The following is a 21571-nucleotide window of genomic DNA, read 5'->3' on the forward strand; positions in this document are numbered from 1 at the left end:
CTTTGAAAGCACGACAAAATTTTGTACCTAATTGATAGATTATTATACTGCTGATCTTGAGGTCAGCACAACGCGAACATAAATCGAAGTACGGGTTTACAATCATCGAGATTTAGTGTGCACTGAAGGGGAGACTTAAGAAGAAGGTTTCCGCTACTAGAAGAAAGCCTCCTGAAACTAGTTTTCCCTTCTTGAGCCCTGCGTTTCATTTTCACCAGCTGGAAGTTGGGATTTCAGACATTATATAGAGTCCATAATTCTTTTATGTTCAAGAACAATTTACTACAACTGTTCAGGGAAGAAAAAGGAAAAGAAACAAAGCAAGAAATTAAAGGAAATGTACTGGAACAGTCACTGATTAAACCGATCACACACATGACTAGGGCAGAAGGAAGCACTGCCATCCAGATTCGATTGAACCTAAACCAAATTTGCTTTTCCATCCACCTATACAACAAAGAAAGGAGCCCTAATATTGAATTTGAAATCTTGGGGGTGGCAATTTAAAAACCATGTTATGGGGGTTGATACGAGCCCCATGATGAGCACCGACACACAGATTTTGCCCCTGAAATTTTAGACCATTCGAAGGTATCTCATATGGAGATGACTTAAACAAGTCTTCATGAGTTGAATCAAAGACCATAATCGATCCATCCTTTGCTTCATCCCAGTCAATCAACACTTTCTGCATCCCTGCTGGCTTTTGCTGCGATAAAAGCAAATCAGATTGATCTAGCGAGGAAGCTTCGTCACCATCTGACGGAGTAGTAGCATCCGCGAGATTGACCGTTGTAATGTCATGGATGCTAGGTCTTCTCTTATCCTTCACTCCGGAAAGCTGCTGCCGTATGAAATACTTCTGTGCATGGCTCGCCACTTGAGTTGGAGTCTTGGAAACTACAAAATTGCGAGATATGTTCCTCCAGTCCCCTTTTCCATGCTTTAGAAGTCCCATAAGGAACCGCCTATTGATCATCATCAAAAACAGGAACAAGTTCAAGGAGAAATAAACACAACTCGAAAAGAAACTGTTTCTGTCACCTTCATTGCAAAACAGAAAAAAGAAGAAGAAGAAAAGCAGCCCCTGACAACTATAAAAAGAGTTCCAATCTTGACATTTCCAACTTCTAATCTCTCAGCTAGATAATCTTAGGCCTATTTCCAAAAATTTACAATGACAAGAGAAATGGATTTAAAATATAAAAGTTCCTATCCTGGAAATAACGAGTAACGAATTTGAACCGTGGCTTGAGAGAAAATGTTCCATCATCTGAAAACCCATTTTGCCGCTGATAAATTAACCAGTTAAATTGGAAAGTGCATGATCAATGAAATAACAACTCTACTGAATCTCTTACAAATCATTTCACTGAGTTTAATTAATGATTTATTTTTGTTGTAAACTAATGAATAAATGCCTTGTCACTTCAAAATTTACTGTTTTACATAAGAAATCTTACAAAGTGAAGTCATAACAAAAAATTGAAGGGTATTCACCTGTGCTCATCTTCTGTCCATGGCACGCCTTTCTTTCTCTGCTGATCAGCACTCTTGGCAGTCAAAGACCTCTTCCTATACGCATCAAAATTGCTATTGCCAACCAACTGGAAAGTGAAAGACGAGCTAAGGTAACCCGGAACCGGAACCCTCCCTGCTTCTATATCGCTAACATCCTCTTCCAGCTCCTTGTATTGCTTGATCACATCATAAACTGTCTTTCCAGGTATCATAGCTGCCACCTTTAGCCACCTATCAGGCTCGTGCTCATCAAATATCGCCAAAGCTATCTCAAACTCCTTGTTCTCCTCTCTAGTCCACTCTGTGGTTTGGGTAAACCAATTCGAATTCGACATGTAACAAGATGGATTCAGAGTTTCCATACCTATCAGCACTTAATATGCAGCGACTGCTTACAGTTTCATATTGAATTGAAAAGTGAAAATGATTGAAATCAAGAAACAAACAGCAGGGAAGAGCAGAAGAAGGAAACAGATAGTATATGAAAGATTAAGGGTTTTAAGCAAGTCTAAAAAGCATTTACAAAGAATCATATACAAGGAATCAGGAATCTGCTTTCCTTAACAGCATACACTGAAGAATCTAAAAGGGACCCATCTTTCAAGAATCGAAGAGAATCCTGAAAAGACGAAAAAAACTTAATCTTTTACCCAGGTATTTGCCCCAAGAGAGAAAAGCAAAAGCCCAGATGGAAAATTGAATTTGAAACAGAGAAGTTGACAGAAATTTTGAAGAAGTGAATCTCAAAAGATTGATTTCATACCACACGGATTGCTATTATTAGCACATAATTAAAGTGAAAGAAACTTTGAAATCAAAAAGGAAGAATCTAAGTGAACGATTATCGAATAAGAAAAGGAAAGAAAATGATGATCAAGTCGACCGACTAAGCAAGAGAGCAAGAAAGAAGCCAAGGAATCTGCAAGAGAGAAAAAGCGGGAAAATTATTTTCTTTCTTAATTTCCTTGAAGAGAAGAAAAGGAAAGGGAAAGTTTTATGTATATATTTATAGTACGAGTAGATTGCACAAAGGCGGCTGGTTGAGCCGGAGATAATCAAAAGTGAGGAATCAAATTATCAAAACAAATTTCAGATATTTTTTCCTGCTTGTTGATGCGAGAAGGAGACATGGAAAGTGGCAGTCCGGTATTGGAGTGTGGCATTTGTACCAGTGACAGGAGTTCCTCTTAATAATTACATACAGGGAAGATGATAAAAGACTTCGGCTTTTTAATGGGCAAAATTAGAGCTCTAGTATGATCTCCAAGGGTGTCTAGCTTATGAAAATAAAGCTTTTTTCTTTGTAAATTGAAAGATTTTGGATGCTCGTTTTTTTTTTTTTTTTCTAATTATGATTTCCGGTACTGCAATTAGAGGGGTTTTTTTTTTTGGACGAAAGGACAACCTGAATGCTATTATACTTTTCCTTTATGAGTCTTTTTTATACTATTAGTATTTGATTGTGAAAAAGAAAAACATCCGCACACTTCAACATATGGAGTATTTTTTTATTGTAATTCTTTTTATATAAAATTATCTATTTAAATAGTATTTTTTAATCTATATTATTTTTTATTTTTTAATCTATATTTTAATATTAGATATTATAATTTATAATTTTGTTCAATTAATTTTTTATTAGATCATAAACTAAAAGTTTAACAGTTAACTCAATTAATAACTCAATTGATATAAGTTTTTTTTTTAGTTTTATTTTTTAATATTATTAGGTTGATTTTATATGATTTGTTTTGATTTATTTTTATAAAATTATTCTAATTTTATAATCCGAGTTACAAATCTAATAGATTAATTCTAATCAACTTGAGATGTTTTTTATGTTTTTTAATTTTATATTTTAATATTTAATTAATTAAAAATTAAATTTTATAATTTAATTTAATTTAATTTTTATTGAATTATTTAGTGTTATGATTTACATGGCAAATTACCAGGTGAACTCAAATCAATTAAGAAGCCTGTGCAAATTAAAAGTTTAAATAACCATTAGTTGGGATTGCCCGCTTTTAATTCTCTCCCAATTGTTGCAAGAGTCACAAGCATTCATACAACTTCAAGTGGAATCAAAGCGTGTTTAACAAATTCCACCTGAAAATAGAAATAAAAATGATAAACATGACTAACTTTTACAGCTTAATTTATTCACTCTTTCTTAGAAACTTCATTGTGCTACATAAATGCAAAAAATAAAACGCAACCCATTTCTCTCCTGTTTATTAGCTTTTGTTATCAAATCTCTTTTTTTTTTTTTTTTTTCCTGAGCACTTCACCCCCCAATTGTGAACTATACTATACTCCTCCCTCCCGCATCCCTAGTCTCAAATATGTGGTTTCAAAGCATCTTCATCAAGATTCTAGCACGATGGAAGGTCACTAGGAGGTGGTGGTATTGACTCATTTGGGCCCTTGCCATTGTCCACCACAAATGCCATCTTTAGTCCCCATGTCGTGTGTACTTCCAAATGGCAATGCAAAAACCAAACACCTGCGTGTCACCACCAGCTTATCAGAAAAATGGATAGCTATAATTAACAACACACTTCGCCAATCAATTCAATCATGAAACTGTGGTCATAAACAATTCGAAGAGATAACCATTCCTAACAGATGATTTATGCGTTATATTTAGTCCATTCCTTTTTTTGCCTTACAAAACTGAAATGAAATTTAAAAGGAGAAGGAAGAAGCCATTCAAAGTTCAAATAGTAAGTACTGTTTAGGGAAGGATCTTCCCACTTTTATTTTCAAAGGAGAGAGAGAATTAATCTTGTCAAATACTATAACTTCATGCCAAGGCAACATAGACAGATTGAGGTACAAAATCATTATCGGGAAAGTTACTACCATGACAAAAATCTCATATTCGCATTTTAGACAGCTACCTTTAACCTGATTAATTTGGAAAGTACTACGACAGAGAAAGAAGAAGAAAAAAGAAAAAGGATTCTAGATTTAATTACCTGGATTATCTGCCTTGAATCTGATTGCAATCCATCCGGCAGTAGGTACACTGACTGTGTTCCTTTCAACAGGATCAACCAGATTAAATTTCTTTGGATCATTATCTGGATCAAAATTTCCTAGTCCCTTGCCAACAACGAAGAAATTAAATCCATGAAGATGGAATGGATGACTCTCAGGTGCTATTATAGTGGTTCCTTGCAACACCACTTGAACTGCTGAATTAAAAGCCAGCCTATAAGCTCTAGTACCATTTGTGGTCTTTAGATTCATTGCCGTATTATTTCCCGTATAATTAAAAGTAATCGGTGGTTTTGCTGGGAAATCATCTGTGAAGACCCCACTTATGTTATAGTAGTGTGCTTGAAGTAAAGCTGTAGTTGGCATTATAAAAGAAACATTATTTATATCTGCCACAGCCTTGCTACCATTAATACATGTTGCACAAGGGTCAATCCCGACACCGATCGTGAAGTATAGATCATGGTCTACTGTTAATGGGACATTGGCTGGGTACTTCTTCGAATTCAGGCTTCGAAGTTTGTCCATGAAAGTTGAAGTTGCAGGAGTTGCGTTTATAGCAGGAGTGGTGGTTAGGACAGGTGGGGAGAATGCAAGGGTTCCCTTATAGCGCAAGAAAGCGATTGCAGTCACATTATCAACAGCAACTACAGTATCCATGAAGGGAGACACAGCTATTAAATACTTGCCAATGCTTTTATCTGCAGTAAGAAGGGCATTTGTGGTTTGGCCTGGACCGATAAATATCGTGTCGGTGCTAAAGGGCTTAGTGTAAGTAGCATCCACTTCAACAACGGTAATATTATGCCCTGCAATCTTGAAGAAGAGTTCATCATTTAATGCTGCATTGATAATGCGTAGCAAATAGGTCTTGCCACTTTCAACATGTAACGTGAAACCTGCGCACAAAATAGAATGTCAAGGATCTATGTCAGTCATAAATTTTCTTCATGGCAGCAAAAATGTGGCAATACAAAAATTTAGTGAGTAAAAGAGACTCTATTTTTTGCTTGAAAGTTGAAAATTCTTACACAATATGAATTTTTTTATCAGAATCATTAAAAAAGGGTCATTACCCGGAGAAGTGCAGCCCGGAACTGCCCCCGTCTGGCCATTAACGGTGTGTGCATCTGATATATTTGGAGGCAAGCCAGTCATCGTTGCTTGGTTGATCACAGCTTCAACATCAGCTTTCCACCATTCACCTACATAATTAACAAAACCAATCACCACCACTAGCTTAATTATCGATCTATGGGCTTTATAGGACAGCCACAGAATGAGCCAATAAAATCATTATAATTGCAGTGAAATTGAGAGGGAAAAAAAAAAACTCAGATTGGGACTCACTCAATGTGATGATCTTTTCCTTGTCAGGTTTTGGAAATGGGTAAGGAACACCTTTCTTAGGAAAGATGACAATGGCACCATGTATCGTTGCCCTTAACCATGAAATATGTGCATGCCAGAGAAGTGTGCCTCTCTGGCCTGTAAGAGTGAAATTGTAGAGATAACTTTGCCCAGGCAGTATTGGACACTGTGTAATGTATGCTGGCCCGTCGGCCCAGCCCGTACGCAACTGCCTCACTCCATGCCTGCCAAAACAAAAATAACCTCCATATATCATCCTAATCAACAAGAACCTATTATTTAAAAATAACAACAGGCTTAAGATGCACTTAATGAGTCTCACCAATGGACGGTAACATTGTGTTGGACCTGGTTAGTGAGCCTTATATTGACATTATCTCCTTCCCTTGCATAAATAGTGGGCCCCGGAAACTTTCCGTTGATGGTGGGGATGGACTTCGTTGAACAAAGCTTAGTTGTGTTCGTCAGGACTACCTGCTCGCCGAGCAGCCAATATAATTAAGCAGTGGTTTTCACAGTCAAGTTCTCGATTTCCAGTTCTACGGAAGTTTGCAAACTTTTCATTGAAGGGGGTAGAAGAGACAAGGAGAAGGGCATACTACCCTAAGAATTTGTATTTCGACCATGTCAAAATTACTTGCTAGAGAATGGTTTTTAAATTTAGATTGGTTTGTGTATGTGATGTGTGAAGAATTCTTACGATTTAATTCGCATGAGCCAAACTAGTCACATTACAAGAATTCGTTTTAATAACCAATAATAATGTATACGAAAGCTTATTACACCAATCAATAGAAAATTTTCATCTACGTAAATCTAATTTATTTAATATTTTTTTATGACTGCATAATGACACCAACAGGTAGAGATAAACATGTGTTGGGCCACAAGAATCTCCTTTGATTAAATTTCATACATAAATTCTCACATTTGATCATGCTCGTATATAGCAAAGTTCGTTTTGTCCGGATTAATGCTTGATTTTTCTGAGGCACTTGGCCCTTTTGCATAAAATAAAAAAAACGAAATTATCTTTTAATTTGTCATCACAGCTAATGAAACATTAAGCATGACCCTCTCTTTTTTAACTATCAAAATAAGAAATGGCAGCCCTCGTTCATCGCTAGAGGTGAACTCCTGCAAAAATGTAGCGGAGAATGGAAACTTACCCTGAAATTATAAAGACGGACCTTGCACTCGACTAATGCCGGAAAAATGAAAATCACTAGCAGCATTGTCCGAGCCTGATAGTACTCCATCCTCTCTCACTCACTCTCTTTCTATCTTTTCTATGAATTGTGACTTGCTTTGAAATGCTAAGGTACGATTGACCACCTTAAGTTTTATAACAAGAGAACAAATCTTTGATGCAATGTCTTTCTACCTTAGTTAGGTGAATGAAAAAAGCCCGTCTGAATTTTTTCAGGTTTTCTTGCATGTTACACAATGCTGGCCCACACATTTGGAAGTAAGCTAGCAAGACCTTATTGCCATTAATGTCAAATGACTGGAACCCTTTGTGTTTTGAAACATATAGCTCAACTGAACTATCTCTCTCGGGAAGATATACCTTGCATGTAAAGCCATTAATGTAGGCGTACTCCCTTGTCAAATACATTGAAACAAAGAGATGTTTAATCATGACAATTAATTAGTGATGCTTGTACCAATTGCGGGAGCTCTTTCACCTGCTTGCACTGCGTACTCTTCCAGAAGAGTATAAAAGCACAGGAGACGGCAATTGTGGTGGTGGGTAATGGTCCATGAAAGAATGAAAATGTTAATAAAAATGCATATTTTATAGCTGAGAAATGGCTTTCAAGAATCAAAATGTTTAAAGTAAGCTTTAGATATGGGTTTGTACAGTTCAACCTGCCTATCAATTACCAAATCCCGCATCTGTTTCGCCTTTTAAACCCACATTCTTTTTCTATCATTTCATGAGGCCACCTCTTCATTTCCCTTTCACTTCTCGACTAGTTTTTTTACTTTGCAAGGAATATCTTACAGCTCAAAAAAGGTAGAGATCGAACATCCACATTAAGAGCAAACCAGAAACTAGATAACTATGATGTGAAAATTTGTTGGCGTGAAGCCTTTCAATTCACTCACTCCTCGTCATCACTAAAGTTAAATGGACAAAAAAACAGTAGCTTTTACATATATAGCTGCCACATTTTCATTGACTTAAACATTTGTACAGTGATTGTAATTTTCCGAAGATTAGCATCAATGATCAGTAACTCAATGATTATACTGTGATTATGACACGTTAACTATGGTATTTCCTTTCGTTTATACGTCATGGAGCTTTGTCTTTGGTGCTTGAAGGTTGGTTAGCTTCACACGCTGAAATTTGACATCAAGGGCAGCAACGATAATGTAGACTTTCTAAAATAAACCGATTTTCAGTCAGATCCGAGTTTGCATCAGTCGTCTGGCCCATAGATTAGCCTAAACTGCATATAAGGCCCCGAACCCTGACTTTGTGATTTCAGAGCGTAGCCCAGCGAGAAAGCTTACCGAAGTGCGTGTTTAAACTTAATTACACCGGTCATCTTTCGTAAATTTTATGTATTTTCTTCGAAAATAATAAATAAATTTAGGTGCCGTTTCTACCAACGTTCGGAGCAGCAAGTGTGATTTCAGAGCGTAGCCCAGCGAGAAGGCTTATCGAAGTGTGTGTTTAAACTTAATTACAACGGTCATCTTTCGTAAATTTTATGTAGTTTCTTCGAAAATAATAAATAAAGTTAGGTGCCGTTTCTACCAACGTTCGGAACAGCACGATGCTCTTTAAGAAAAAGAAAAGGAAGTGGCTGGAAAGTTGAGGATCAGAAAAACAATGGCCGTTACATGTACGGTTAAATTTAGCAACGATCATTCAATAATTTATTTGGAGGCAACCACCACCAAATCACAGTTAGTCAAACGTCTATAAACGCTCCAGAATTGCAGTCTTCCTATGCAAAACTATGTACATCTGGAACCCATCCTTGTCCAGTATTATTGTATGTGATTACTAGAACGCAAGAGATGGGGATGCTGAGTTCGTCATGGTATTGACAGGTAAATTTTGAAGTAGAGAAATTGTTTTCAATAAGCACCCGAAAGCACTTTCTAAATTTTTCTACATTTATTTACTAAAAATTTAATAAATAAAAAATAATTTTTTTTGTGAATTTGATTTCTAAAATAGTGTTTTCCTTTAATGCACTTTTTAAATCTTAATTATATCAAATTTAGGGTTCCATTCTTTGATTATTATATTTTTTTTAATTTTATCATTTTGAATTTGATTTGATTTTATTGTTATATTAGTTTTGTTTTATTCTTTTGATTTATTTATTTATTATTATTTTATTAATTAAATTTTTTTTATCTATCATCTTTTAATTGCTTATTTAAAATAATTTATAGAATTTAATTTTTTACAGAATATTTATCTTTTTTTTTTATCTATCAAATTTAGTCTTTATATTTTTTAATTGTTATTTGTTTTATTTAAAATTATTTATGAAATTAAATTATTTTTTTCAATTTTATTCTCATTCAATTTTTTTATCTTTCATATTCGATTCTTATTTTTTTAATAAACTTCAAAAAAATAAGTATTAATAAATTTTTATCCAACTCATTTTTTTATAGTATAACTAAATACTAAAAAATATTTTCTAATTAATTTTTCTTGACATTGTCAAACATTAAAAAAAATTATTTTACAATAATTTACTTTACATGAAACCTATTTTCTAAATAAAAATTATTTTTTAGTAAATAAACAGTGCTGAAAATATAAGTAATGTCCATTACTTTGAAAATTGAATCTTTTTTTTTTTGAATGTGTGTTTGGTATTTGTATTGTGTATGTTTTTTTAAAATTAAAAATTAAATTAAAAATATATAAAAATAATTTTTTAAAATTTTTTTATATTAACGCGATTAACACATTAAAATTATTAAAAAATATCTTAAAAGGGGGGCATAAGTTTGAAATATTAAAATTATTAAAAAATATCTTAAAAAGGGGGCATAAGTTTGAATTTTTTTTTTTTTTAAAAAAAAAAAGCAAATACAATGTACATGGAAACACAATACCGAAAATGCAATAAGGAGAGCAAGGCAAAGGTCCAGAGATGGATGCGAGATCTTTCTTTTTCTATTGGAATTTACTCCAGCGTCCAACCACTGAAAGGAAAAAAAAAATTCTGGCTAACCAATACTGCACTTTGTTGGATTAGCCTTACAGAAAACCTAAAATGTTAATCAAACTCCCGTTGATGAAGCTCTTAGAGCACCTTCAATCCTACTCATGTCAGATTTGTACAGAAATCCAAGATAATCTATATTATGCTATCCTCAGATGCACCTTCCAAATGGTCTCTCTGAAATGACCAGTTAACTACTGTGGAATCATCCCCGTAATCAACAAGTTTTAATGTATTTATTGATATCTAAACCAACATTGCTGGCCTCCATTTTGTAAAAATGGCTAGGTGATGTAGAATCCATAACAACCAGCCTCTCCTTAATCCATGACCTGTCACCATCTTGTTGAGGGAACATGAATCCTGATACTAACCGAACATAACCTGGAACGCCTTCTTCTCTAGCAAAATCAGAGCATCTTTTAACCATTGGCAACCATTCTGCTAGTTTCTTGGTTTCAGAAACCATGGTACAGACTTTGTCTATAGGCGCCTCAACTATGCCTCCTGCCGATCCGCGCCATTTCACCACACCTGCTTCGACCTCCTATATGAAAGGTAACTGCTATGATTAGACTAGAATGAAGTTCAAAAGCACAAACAACGATACATAAATAAAAAGAACTTGTGCATCCCAATGTTACGTGTTGGTTTTAGTTTCAAGATCATAGATTGTAAAGAGTTACCACATACCTTGTGTATCGGTATCTAGTGTGGTCTAAGGTTCTGTCTCGAATTGTGTCAGCAAAATCCTTCACCTTGCAAACAATCAAATTTTTAGGTTCGCCCTTGATAGAGTGGGAAAACTTGCTATGGATCTTCTTATGATTATGATCACCTTGAGCTGGCAAATAGAATAAGTTCACTGTAAGATTGCAGCGATGGTATCTTGAGAAGAATCCTAAGAAGTAAGATCTAAAGTAAAGATTGGCATGGTCTAAGAATCAAGACAAGGGAATAGGGATAATTCCAGGGCCATCCATCTTTATTGCCGCTCAAGTAGCAGTACTATTTCCACTCTGTATCATTACGCATTGAGAAAACAGACTCAAAAATCTTGCCAGTGAAGTTCACGAAATTCCTAGCAGGCTCTTAATAAATATTACTCGTGGAGCTGAAACCATGAATGTAACTCCCCCCTAACAGCAGCAGAAACTTCAACAAAACCCAGCACAAATTCTTGATCATCTAACTTTAAAACATATTTATAAGCTGTTCCCTTGAAGTCAGTTCCATATATAGTCAATCACACAAATCAGAGAAGAAAACATGGCAAGGAAAGAATAGTCATCATTCCTGCTTGATTTTCATGCTCACGCAAATCTAATCTTTTAATTGTGGAAGTCTCCAATATTTGAATGTTCCATGCACTATCGCACAATTCTGTATACCAGATAGCTTAAATTTGGATCAAAACAAGGATAAGAAAAGCATGAGAAGCTAGCACTTTTGCTTAAGCAGCAGCTCCTACAGGAACACCCTCAGACTTGAGTCTTGATTTCCCGTATAGAGTTTCTTCAAACCGGATAATCTCATTCTTGGAGCCATATGCAACTTGAGTTCTATCATCAAGATTTATGATTTCCTTGTCTAGCACAGACTGATGTCCATCACTACTGTAACCCCCAGCCTTTTCAACCAAGAAACCCAAAGGCGCAACCTCAAATAACAATCTCAGCTTGGCTTTGGAAGATGGTGAAATAACATTTGTGAAGACACCCTTCTCTTTAACGATGATCTGCGGATAATGGATAATAAACTCCTTTAGACATCTCTGAAACCAACCATTGAATAGAAAATATGGGAGTAACATTTGATGGGAAAAGTTATAATAACCTGGTTTACATCTGGCACCATTCCTCCTGTGTATCTCAAGGTGTACTTCTCTTTAACGTAGTAGTTGATCAGCTGTTGAGTGGGAAATAAAGACATTTGATACGAGACAGAACCGCTTATGGTTTAGAAAAATTGATAATTAGCAACCTCTCAATTCAATAAAGTAGGAATAAATAAAATGAAAACCTTGTCATAGTCAACGTTGTCAAATGTGGCTCTCAAATTTCCAGGGGAGAAAAGTTTCCCTTCACCGATCTCTGTTGTCTCTTTGACATGTTGCCATTTTCCTGGGAAAAGACACAAACAGATTCTTTTCAGAGAGAAACTGTAGATTTAGGCACAAAACAACTATGTTGAAACCTGATTTCTATGCTGTATCGAGCAGAACGATTGAACAAGGGAAGAGGTAGCAACAACTGCTGGACTGAATATGAGATGATCATAACAGTGATAAGAATTGCCCCTCGACTAGATTGAATATTTGATCATAGTATTAAGCCACACCTTCATCAAGAAGAAGAAACTCGTGGCTTCCAGGATAGTCTTTAAGAGCAAGAACGTATGTAGTTCGAGGACCATAGACCCCCATGGCTGCAGCAACTTGATCTCTCCCTGTTACCCCAATTAATTTGTCTCCTGGCCATACTCCAAAGATGGTGCCTACAGAGAAATTTGTGTCGACAATACTGGAACCATCAAGTGGATCAAAAGCAACACTGAATCCACCTGTTCATACCATCATTATCATATAAGGCTACTTTACTTCCTAAAGAGAGTAAAAAGTTAAAAATGTGTTGATATCTGGTCAAAATGTGATTGTTTTAGACAAGTTGCAAGTATGCAGACCTTCGGTTGGGCCACCCATGTCTTGTAATTCAGGGACTTCTTCAGAGCAAGCATATTTGCAGAAGTGGGAGTAGGTCAAAGCCTACGCATCAAAACCAGCGGTTGTTATTATAAATGAAAGAACTATGTCAAAAAGGTGATAGCCAAATTTATATCAGAATGTAACAGCTAGACCTAGTATATCCATTTGAGCCACTCAAAATCATGCGACAAATGACCTCTTAATGATAAAGGTTTTGCTCATGGATCCAGCATGTAGACCCCATTATAGAAAAACATTAATTTCTCACTTGTTCCTTTCTTAACAACAGAAGAAGAAGAAGAAGTTCTGGCAAGGTAAATAAGCTATCTAGCAAAAATCTAGTAAATACTCCATCAAGCAAACTTAAAATAGTGATAAATTAAATGTTTCAAATCAAACCTCAAAAAGAAGCTTGTTGGCAAGCATGTCCACAGCAAGCTGCTCATCTCCAAAGGAGTTCACACAAGCCGTTCCTCCACAGGAAGCAGTCCTGACTTTGAAGGCAATGGTTCTTAATGCCTCTCCCATGCACATCAGCACCCTTACGAGTCCCTTATCTGAAGTTGCCTTTGTGAGGAATTCTTCCTAAAGTCGGGAAAAAAAGAAAGGAAGGAAGAAAAAACTTCAGCTATTAAGATCATGATTAAAACTGTATGTACCAAAATTACAAAAATACCATGTTGCTTACCAGGCTATCACCAATCTCACATCTGGTCACAAGGGAAGGGTTCTTTGCTTTCGAAACCTTCAGTGATGATCTTGGTACGAAGCGCAACGTCTCCCCAAATAGTGAGCTTGATTTCAGACTCTGTGATGCATTTTAGACTTTCTTTTACAACTTATTTTTTTGTCCATAAATGTTCTTATGCATGTACATAGACTTATTCATATCAAATTCTCATTTCTGCATCTCAAGTCTTACCATGCAATACTGAAACATGCATAGTATTTCTATAAAAGAAATATATAGGGCGTTATTTATTAGATACATACCCTGGAACTGCAGGATGGAGAAATGGACTGTGGAGACACCGGAGCTTTTGAATGCTGAGAAACACCAGGTAAGTAAGCCCCACGAGCACAACATGCTATGCCAGTCTCCATTTTAGCTGGATGACCAAATTTCCAGGAAAAATAGTGAAGGAGGGCTACAGCGTTGCTTTTCTTGAAAAGCTAGAAGCTTTTGCTAGCAGAATATTTCAGTTTTGGCCTTGGAACCTTGGAATGGAGTGTGATAATAGATAAAGCAGTTAACTGTGTAATGCCACGTTGATGGTGATGAGTAGATAGGATGATCGAGTGGCATTTGGGTCAGGTTAATTACCATCTCTCAGATATATGCGGCTCTGCTCTTGTTACAGAGATATGGTATAGCAAGCCCAACATTTTTGTTCTCTTATTATACTTTGACGACCCACGGTCTGCACTACGTCTTCGAGGTTATGAAGCATTGTAGTGTGTTGCCGAAAGGTGGGAAAACAAAAACCTCCATGCTCTATTGGAGTCGGTGCCACTAAAATTTCACATCAGTAGCCATTCGCCAGCTTCGTATTGTTTTTCTACACAGAACAGATAGTAATCAACCATGGTTAATGTGCATCTGATAGATGATATTAGTTTTCATAAGGTACGCAAATTCACTTCGATAATCACTGATTCCAAACCACAGCATGTTACTTTAGTCGAATTCCTGTTATACCCTCAAAAGGTAACCAAGAAACCATGCTCGGAAAAAAAAAATCCTAGGTCTCCACTGATATTATTGCTTTATTCACCGATTCGTCATTAGATGTGGTATGCGTCGCCAGATTAGGTTCCACTCCAAAAATTGTCCGCTACAACAGATCTATTATTTCCAGCAGATAACTTGGTCAAATTTCCCAAAGCACCACTAGTTTCCGCGATTAAAGAAGAGGAATTTCTAGAATTAAGCCCGAGAGTTGATCATAAGGTTAATAAGATAAAGATTGGATACAGAATTTCCACCCTCGGGTTTTCTTAGTAAGCTTACATGACATGATCATTTTCAATAGCAATGTTACAATATTCCAGCAAGAAATCTAGTATCTTTCTATCTTCCCCTATCAGAGTGAACAATATTCAACCTTGTACGAACTGAAGTAAGACTGCTTTGTGCAAAGGACAATTTTTGCATGATTCTGCAACATAAACAATGTTTCTAAAAATACTGAAAAAGTTTTTTTTTTCAAATGAATTTTTTTTTAGATCTTTTTAATGTATTTATATCAAAAAAATTATTTTAATATATTTCCCAGCAAAAAATAATTTGAAAAAAAACCAATAACATAAATACCAAATAAACACTTATATCTGATTCTGTGGTACAAAAATATGATGGATGGTGATCCCTGTCATTGAACGACTTTCCACAATCCACTTATAAAGTTGTCGCCCCATTTACCAAACTGACAGCAATATCCAGTGTCTTACTCAATTCAATAGCTGCTCCAACATATGTATGGGGTGTCAACTCCAAAAGATAATCCTTTGCTTCTTTGGGTATTTCCAAGCCTTCAATGAACTCCTTTATGCTATCTTTGGTAACAGCTCTTCCCCTGGTTAGCTCTTTCAGCTTTTCATATGGCTCTGGAACACTATATCGGCGCATCACCTGTAAATGATAGGGATGGGGGGCGTTTTAAGAATGTAATGGAGGACTTGAAGCAAATAAACAGTATTGGAAGTGGAAAACAAGTTGAGATGGAAAAGACTTGAGATGCATGGATCTAAAGAATCATTGAGTAATGATGTCTTGATTACAAAGGAGACAGAAAAATAAAGAAAAATAAAGATTAAATAAAAAGGAAAGGCACGTACAGTCTGTATTGGTTCAGCAAGCACCTCCCATGATTGGTTCAAGTCTTCACTCAAGCGAGTTTCATTCACCTAAATGAAACATTCAGTTCAGTTAGGGGAAAAAAAGAAGCTAAATGTAGCAGCAGTTAAAGCATTCTCCAGCAATCATGATTGCTGCTTATTCAGTCAAACGTCAATTGAGGTTTCATCATCCAGGAAAAAAAAAATCAATTCTACTACGAAAATGGAGCACAAAATTAACTGCCTTGCATGCACGTCATAGGAGAGAAGGTGCATTGCATATATGTTGTATCCCATACCTGAAGCTTTGATATTCCTTGCAACACGCTTTTGTAGGCAAGAAGAGAATGTCCTAAGCCTTCACCCATATTCCTCAGAACAGTTGAATCAGTCAAGTCACGCTGCAAATAGAATGCATTGCAACAACACAATTACAGCCAAAAACAAAAAGATCACCACTTTCAAATAACTACCTAAATAAATGTGCCTATATAAAGATGCATGAAATTAGAGAAGCTACCTAAGTACATAACTACTACTTCTGTAGGAATATAACAAAATTATGGAATTTAAAAGCAAAAGGCACTGTAACTTCTAGGTCTATGCTGTTGTGCAGGAATGACTTCAGAAGCTTCATTTAGGTAGGATCTCAACACAATTCTTCAATATGCCATAGAAACTAGAAGCAAAAGCTTAATACCATAGAAAAGTAGCTGAATAATGAAAGGGAAATGGGCTGGCCTTACCTGCCAGCGTGAAATTGGCAACTTCTCACCAAGATGAGATAAATTTCCATTGGCTTTCCCAAGATTGCCTTCACTATTTTCAAAATCAATAGGATTTACTTTGTGAGGCATAGTTGAGGACCCGATCTCACCAGCCTTGGTTGTCTGTTTCAAGATTTGAGCAAATTAACTACCTACTATGAGGATAACTACTTCACAGTTCAGAGGTGTCAATCCAAAACCAGAATATTCACCTGCTTAAAGTATGCCAATGATATATAACCCCATATATCTCTATCAAAATCAATCAATATAGTGTTAAAAACAATAAATGCATGAAAAAGTCTTGCCATGTAGTCATGTGGCTCAATCTGCAAAGCAAGCACAAAGGCATATTGTCAGCGGGAGGACCAGATGCATTGCTATAAACACGGTACAAAAATATAAAGAAAGAAAGGATAGAAAGAAAATCTAAAGGAAGAGAAGAAAAGATGCTAGCAGGAACTTTTTGAATATATCCCTTCAATACATAGTTCCTATGTAACTAATCCCAAATTTTATAGGATAATAGAGATAATTTTTTTAGTAGAATTCTTTAGTAAGTGGTGTGGCATCATGCAATTGGTGTTTTATTAATCACTCGATTCTGTAATTAAAATTATCCCAGTAAATGTGATAAGATCTACATTCCATGATTTGAAATTCTTTCTTAGTAATAGATGCCAAGTCACTTAGTAAAAATATTTACCCCTAGCATTTCCCAATTTTATATTGACAATCAACGAAAAAATATCACCCTCCAAGTTCCCATTCCTTCAAATTCCTTTATTTAAGCACAATGTGGGCAGTGAAGCAATTGAGTTGGTTACAAATGATGTTTCGAATGAATTTAGAAAGTAATTAAGAACTAGTTGGCTAGCTCTTAATGGGGAACCAGAGCAGGACTAAGAAGATCTTACAAGGAAGAGTATAAGCACAAAAATTATACCTGAGTAACATAGGGGTTAAAACACAATCCAAGAGATTCCACAAACTCTTTTGCAATTAGAGGCCAATTAACACTGGGATATGCTGAAAAATGGGCATTGTAGTTTCCAACAGCACCAGCAAACTTCCCCTTTATCTTAACTTGAGAAATTTCATGCCTTTGTTCGCTTAGCCTGGCTGCAAAAACTGCCATTTCCTTCCCCAGAGTTGTTGGTGAAGCTGGCTACAGACAATGAAAATAACAAAATCATCACGATCATAAACAAACAGCAATTTTTTGAAAGCAAGGATATGAAACAAAATTGATAAACAAGATGCGATGGACTCTATAAAGTAGTTTTGTAAATCAAAACATATGATTACATGCTAGAGACAGCTATATCACCTGTCCATGAGTGCGAGAAAGCATCGGAGTGGAAGCATTATCTTCAGCCAATTTACAAATGGCTTTGATTAATTTATCCATGACAGGAAATACAACCCCATTCATTGCTTCTTTCAGCATCAATGCATGGGCAAGATTATTGATGTCCTCGGATGTGCAAGCAAAATGGAAAAACTCTAGCACCTGAGGTAAATTATCAAGAGAAAAGGACATTTTTATGTGATTGCAAAAATTCCAACAAGATAGCAAGCTATCTCTGGCATGGCAAGTTAGGTAGGATTTGTAACCTTGGCAATCTCCGGATGCGATTGGCATTTCTTTTTCAAGAAATACTCGACTGCTTTTACATCATGGTTAGTCACTTTCTCAATGTTCTTAACTTCCAAGGCATCATCCATGCTAAATCCATCAATTAACCCTTCCAAATAAATCTCAGCTTCTTCACTAAAGTTCGGGACCTCGGTAATTTCAGGAATTTGTGAAAGTTTCAACAACCATTTAATCTGAGAAAGAATACTTCAATTAAAACTAAATCCCTTTTGAAAATTACAATTTCTATAAAAAAATCAATAAAAAATTTGAAAATAAAACATTTATGTAACAGATTGAGGGGAAACAAAAGGTACCTCAACAAGAACACGATAATAGATGAGACCGTATTCACTCATATAAGGAGACAAGTCCTTGACTTTATTCCAGTAACGACCGTCCAAAGGGGATAACGCCGTCAAATTTGATAGCTCAAAATCACGAACGCCGTTTTCAACCATCTTCAATAACAACAAATAGCAAACCAAAACATTTTTACATGAATTTAGGAAAATTTTCCCAAGAAATATCCAAAATTGAATTAAATTTATGGGAGGGATGTTGCTACCTTGGGTGTGGCGATTCTGGTGGTGGTGGTGTCTCTGAGGGTGGATTTGCAGGACAAGTCTCTAGGAGAAAACGACGTCGTTGAGAAGCGAATAAAAGAAGCATTTAATGATGGATTGAAGAGGCTGCTGGGTTTTCGGCTTGGTGATGGAGTCGACAAGAGTGAGAATTGGTGGGTTCTATTAAAAACCTTAGAAGAGGAAGAAGAAGCAAACTCCATTAATAAACGATACACAGTCACTGTGAGTTCGAGCTCAAGCCAAGCGTGGGTGGTTTTGCGCTTCGCGGTCTTTTTTCCTTTCTCTAGCGTCGGCTTGCAGCTGCTATTATTAACTTAACCCTACTCCTGAATTTTTTGTTTTGTCTATTTCTTGAATTTGAGGTGACTGGATCTGGGCTTTGGTTCGAGTTTATAATTGGGCCGCCAGTTGGGCAGGAAGGGAAATCTCCGAAATTAGGAGTAACAAATTTTATTATTGTATTGTATTCGATAACCGATAGTATTGCTTTCGAAATCGTTACTTTTTACAATGAGAGACCGAATTTGTATTTCCTTGCTTCATAAAAATTATGAAAATACTTTCATTGATTTTAAAGATATATTTTATAATATTTAAAAAATAATGAATAACATTTTTATTAATTTTTATGAATCATAAATTTTATTTTATCTTTTTTTGTGTTTATTTCTCTCTTTCAGGTGATTTAGGAAATAAATCATAGAAAATAACTAATATTTTTTAGCATTATAAAATTTTCTAAAATAAAAATATTATCTAATAATAATAACAATTATTCCATGCATTTAAGGTTAATAGATAGGCGTTTTTATTTGTAAAGAAAATTATTTTTTAATTTTTAGCTGAAACAAAATGATTTTGATAAAAATATGTTTCATAGAAAAAATAATTTTTCAACCAATTAGTGTATATATGCTTGTTAAAAAAAAATTAATGGCTCAAAATGATAAGTCTTGTTTTTGTCCTCACTCTCTCTCTTTTCATAAACAATAAATAAATAAATAAATTGGTGTTTTATTATCTGTTAACAGTTTTAGTTATAGTTTATACCTAGCTTTCTATCCAATTTAAGCCTCCGAACTCGCCCCTGACTGTTTGGAGCTGCTGCTAGAACTGCATGTTTGAAGCGAGTGTTGGTCAGTTTGAGGTGCTGATTGTCAAGTTACTGCTGCTGCTGTTACGTGTGGAACTGGGAGGACTCTTGAACGTCGAGTTGCTGTTACGTGAAGGAATTTACCGTTGATTTTTTTTTCTTCTGTGAAACAAGTGCTGCCTATTTCTCCCCCACGGTAACAAAAGCAAGCAAACCCAGAACTGAAAACACCTTTTCATCTTTTCTGAGAAAGCAACCAAAACGAAAGGCAAAACCATTGCTGCTTCGCTTATTATTTTTTCACTCATCACTCCTAAAAAAATTGCTTATCTTTGAATTAGGGATATTTTTATCAATTTCACATCATAAATTAGTCATTTTAGGTTTGTTGTTATGATTATTTAGCCAACCTGTATTTTTAAAAAATTATTTTTTATTAAAAGTTATTTTTTTATATTTTTAATTGTTTTGATGTACTGATTTAAAAAAAAATTAAAAAATTATTTTAATATATTTTAACATAATTTTTTTATATATAAATAACTACAATTAAACTCTTATATAAACCCGAGTAGAACAACATGATGTAGGTGACGTTCATGCTACTCTAAAGGAATTGAAGCTTTTTGCAAACTTTGCCGAGAGGGCAGCGCTAGCTGTAGAAATCTTCCAGTGTTATTTTTAATTGTTATTTTTATTAGAATGTTTGAGTCAAATTATATATTTTGATTAATTTTATAATTTTTTAAATTTATAATTATATAAATTTATAAAATTTAAATTAATAAATAACAAATCTAGCTCAAAATTGTTCAGTGCTATTTTATTAAATTGGGTTAGTGCCTTGAAAAATATAATTTTGCTTCACGGTGATGAGTGTTCTGGAGTGTAGTGTGAAGGATGTTTCTTTAAAATATTTTATTTTTATTTTTTAAATATTAAAATAATTTAAAAATATTTAAAACAAATTAAAACGAATAGGCTTTCCCCGCTAACAATTTAGTTTCTCGATTACTGAGTTTTTTTATGGCGATGTTTAGTTTTTGACTGCGGGGCTGCTCATTTTTTTTAATTTTTTTTTATTTACGTGGGGTGTTCGGATCAGCTTGCGTGTACCACGACTAATCTCCACGGCCCACTGAATACCCTGCAAACCCAGTAGGCATGCAAAGCACCGCGAGAATGACAGGCATGCACGTCAGGGCTCGAACCTAGATGCAGTGATAACTTCTTCCACCACTAGACCAAACACTGAAATACTGTTCATTTTCTTAATAAATAACAAATCTAGCTCAAAATTGTTCAGTGCTATTTTATTAAATTGGGTTAGTGCCTTGAAAAATATAATTTTGCTTCACGGTGATGAGTGGTCTGGGAGTGTAGTGTGAAGGATGTTTCTTTAAAATATTTTATTTTTATTTTTTAAATATTAAAACAATTTAAAAATATTTAAAACAAATTAAAACAAATAGGCTTTCCCCGCTAACAATTTAGTTTCTCGATTACTGAGTTTTTTTATGGCGATGTTTAGTTTTTGAGTGCGTTCTGCTCATTTTCTTTATTTTTCTTATTTATTTTTTTATTTACGTGGGGTATCCGGACCAGCTTGCGCGCACCACGACTAATCCCTACGGTCTACTGAATACCCTGCAAACCCAGTAGGCATATAAGGCACTGCGGGAGTGACAAGCATGCATCCAGGGCTCGAACCCAAGCGCAGTGAAAGGAGATAAGTCTCTTCCACCACTAGATCAAGAACTGAAACGCTGCTCATTTTTTTTATTTGATTTTATGTGTCATTGAATAAGACGGGTATCTTCCATTGGCCACTTTCTTGATC

At 35.2% G+C, this 21571-nt stretch overlaps 4 protein-coding genes across 4 annotated transcripts; all 4 read right to left on the reverse strand.

The window, feature by feature from the left end:
- Positions 1-306: 306 nt before the first annotated feature.
- On the reverse strand, positions 307-2866 carry LOC105133630 (transcription factor DIVARICATA-like). The gene is made up of 2 exons (XM_011037706.1): positions 1501-2866; positions 307-968 (listed from the first exon to the last, which is right to left on the reverse strand). Exons 1-2 carry the CDS (start codon positions 1881-1883, stop codon positions 470-472), a joined length of 882 nt encoding a protein of 293 aa, XP_011036008.1. The 5' UTR covers positions 1884-2866; the 3' UTR covers positions 307-469.
- A 654-nt stretch (positions 2867-3520) lies between these two features.
- Positions 3521-7219, reverse strand: LOC105133631 (laccase-4-like). The gene is made up of 6 exons (XM_011037707.1): positions 7065-7219; positions 6218-6369; positions 5875-6119; positions 5601-5729; positions 4503-5423; positions 3521-4027 (listed from the first exon to the last, which is right to left on the reverse strand). The coding sequence occupies exons 1-6, from the start codon at positions 7152-7154 to the stop codon at positions 3897-3899; spliced, it is 1668 nt and encodes a 555-aa protein (XP_011036009.1). The 5' UTR covers positions 7155-7219; the 3' UTR covers positions 3521-3896.
- Positions 7220-11061: 3842 nt separating this feature from the next.
- On the reverse strand, positions 11062-14037 carry LOC105133633 (sedoheptulose-1,7-bisphosphatase, chloroplastic). Its single transcript, XM_011037708.1, has 8 exons — positions 13801-14037; positions 13496-13615; positions 13207-13392; positions 12786-12867; positions 12444-12665; positions 12126-12226; positions 11940-12011; positions 11062-11841 (listed from the first exon to the last, which is right to left on the reverse strand). The coding sequence occupies exons 1-8, from the start codon at positions 13909-13911 to the stop codon at positions 11557-11559; spliced, it is 1179 nt and encodes a 392-aa protein (XP_011036010.1). The 5' UTR covers positions 13912-14037; the 3' UTR covers positions 11062-11556.
- Positions 14038-15097: 1060 nt separating this feature from the next.
- Positions 15098-18977, reverse strand: LOC105133634 (adenylosuccinate lyase-like). Its single transcript, XM_011037709.1, has 10 exons — positions 18620-18977; positions 18369-18512; positions 18030-18245; positions 17743-17925; positions 17359-17580; positions 16625-16741; positions 16392-16535; positions 15945-16046; positions 15646-15714; positions 15098-15439 (listed from the first exon to the last, which is right to left on the reverse strand). Exons 1-10 carry the CDS (start codon positions 18836-18838, stop codon positions 15206-15208), a joined length of 1650 nt encoding a protein of 549 aa, XP_011036011.1. The 5' UTR covers positions 18839-18977; the 3' UTR covers positions 15098-15205.
- Positions 18978-21571: the final 2594 nt, after the last annotated feature.

Source organism: Populus euphratica, unplaced genomic scaffold (assembly GCF_000495115.2).
Source record: "Populus euphratica unplaced genomic scaffold, PopEup_1.0 scaffold36.1, whole genome shotgun sequence".
Lineage (NCBI taxonomy): Eukaryota > Viridiplantae > Streptophyta > Magnoliopsida > Malpighiales > Salicaceae > Populus > Populus euphratica.

Excerpts from the sequence above, each read along its gene's own strand:
- LOC105133630 (XM_011037706.1), bottom strand. The coding sequence starts at position 1,883 with ATGGAAACTCTGAATCCATCTTGTTACATGTCGAATTCGAATTGGTTT. Across the intron at positions 969-1,500 it reads TGGACAGAAGATGAGCACAG|GCGGTTCCTTATGGGACTTC; the intron begins GTGAATACCCTT and ends GATGATCAATAG.
- LOC105133631 (XM_011037707.1), bottom strand. The coding sequence starts at position 7,154 with ATGGAGTACTATCAGGCTCGGACAATGCTGCTAGTGATTTTCATTTTT. Across the intron at positions 5,424-5,600 it reads TCCGGGCTGCACTTCTCCGG|GTTTCACGTTACATGTTGAA; the intron begins GTAATGACCCTT and ends TTTTGTGCGCAG. Across the intron at positions 4,028-4,502 it reads ATTCAAGGCAGATAATCCAG|GTGTTTGGTTTTTGCATTGC; the intron begins GTAATTAAATCT and ends GGTGACACGCAG.
- LOC105133633 (XM_011037708.1), bottom strand. The coding sequence starts at position 13,911 with ATGGAGACTGGCATAGCATGTTGTGCTCGTGGGGCTTACTTACCTGGT. Across the intron at positions 13,616-13,800 it reads CTCCATCCTGCAGTTCCAGG|AGTCTGAAATCAAGCTCACT; the intron begins GTATGTATCTAA and ends AATGCATCACAG. Across the intron at positions 12,227-12,443 it reads GTTTCTTCTTCTTGATGAAG|GAAAATGGCAACATGTCAAA; the intron begins GTGTGGCTTAAT and ends GTCTTTTCCCAG.
- LOC105133634 (XM_011037709.1), bottom strand. The coding sequence starts at position 18,838 with ATGGAGTTTGCTTCTTCTTCCTCTTCTAAGGTTTTTAATAGAACCCAC. Across the intron at positions 17,926-18,029 it reads CGCATCCGGAGATTGCCAAG|GTGCTAGAGTTTTTCCATTT; the intron begins GTTACAAATCCT and ends AATTTACCTCAG. Across the intron at positions 15,715-15,944 it reads AAGGAATATCAAAGCTTCAG|GTGAATGAAACTCGCTTGAG; the intron begins GTATGGGATACA and ends TGTTTCATTTAG.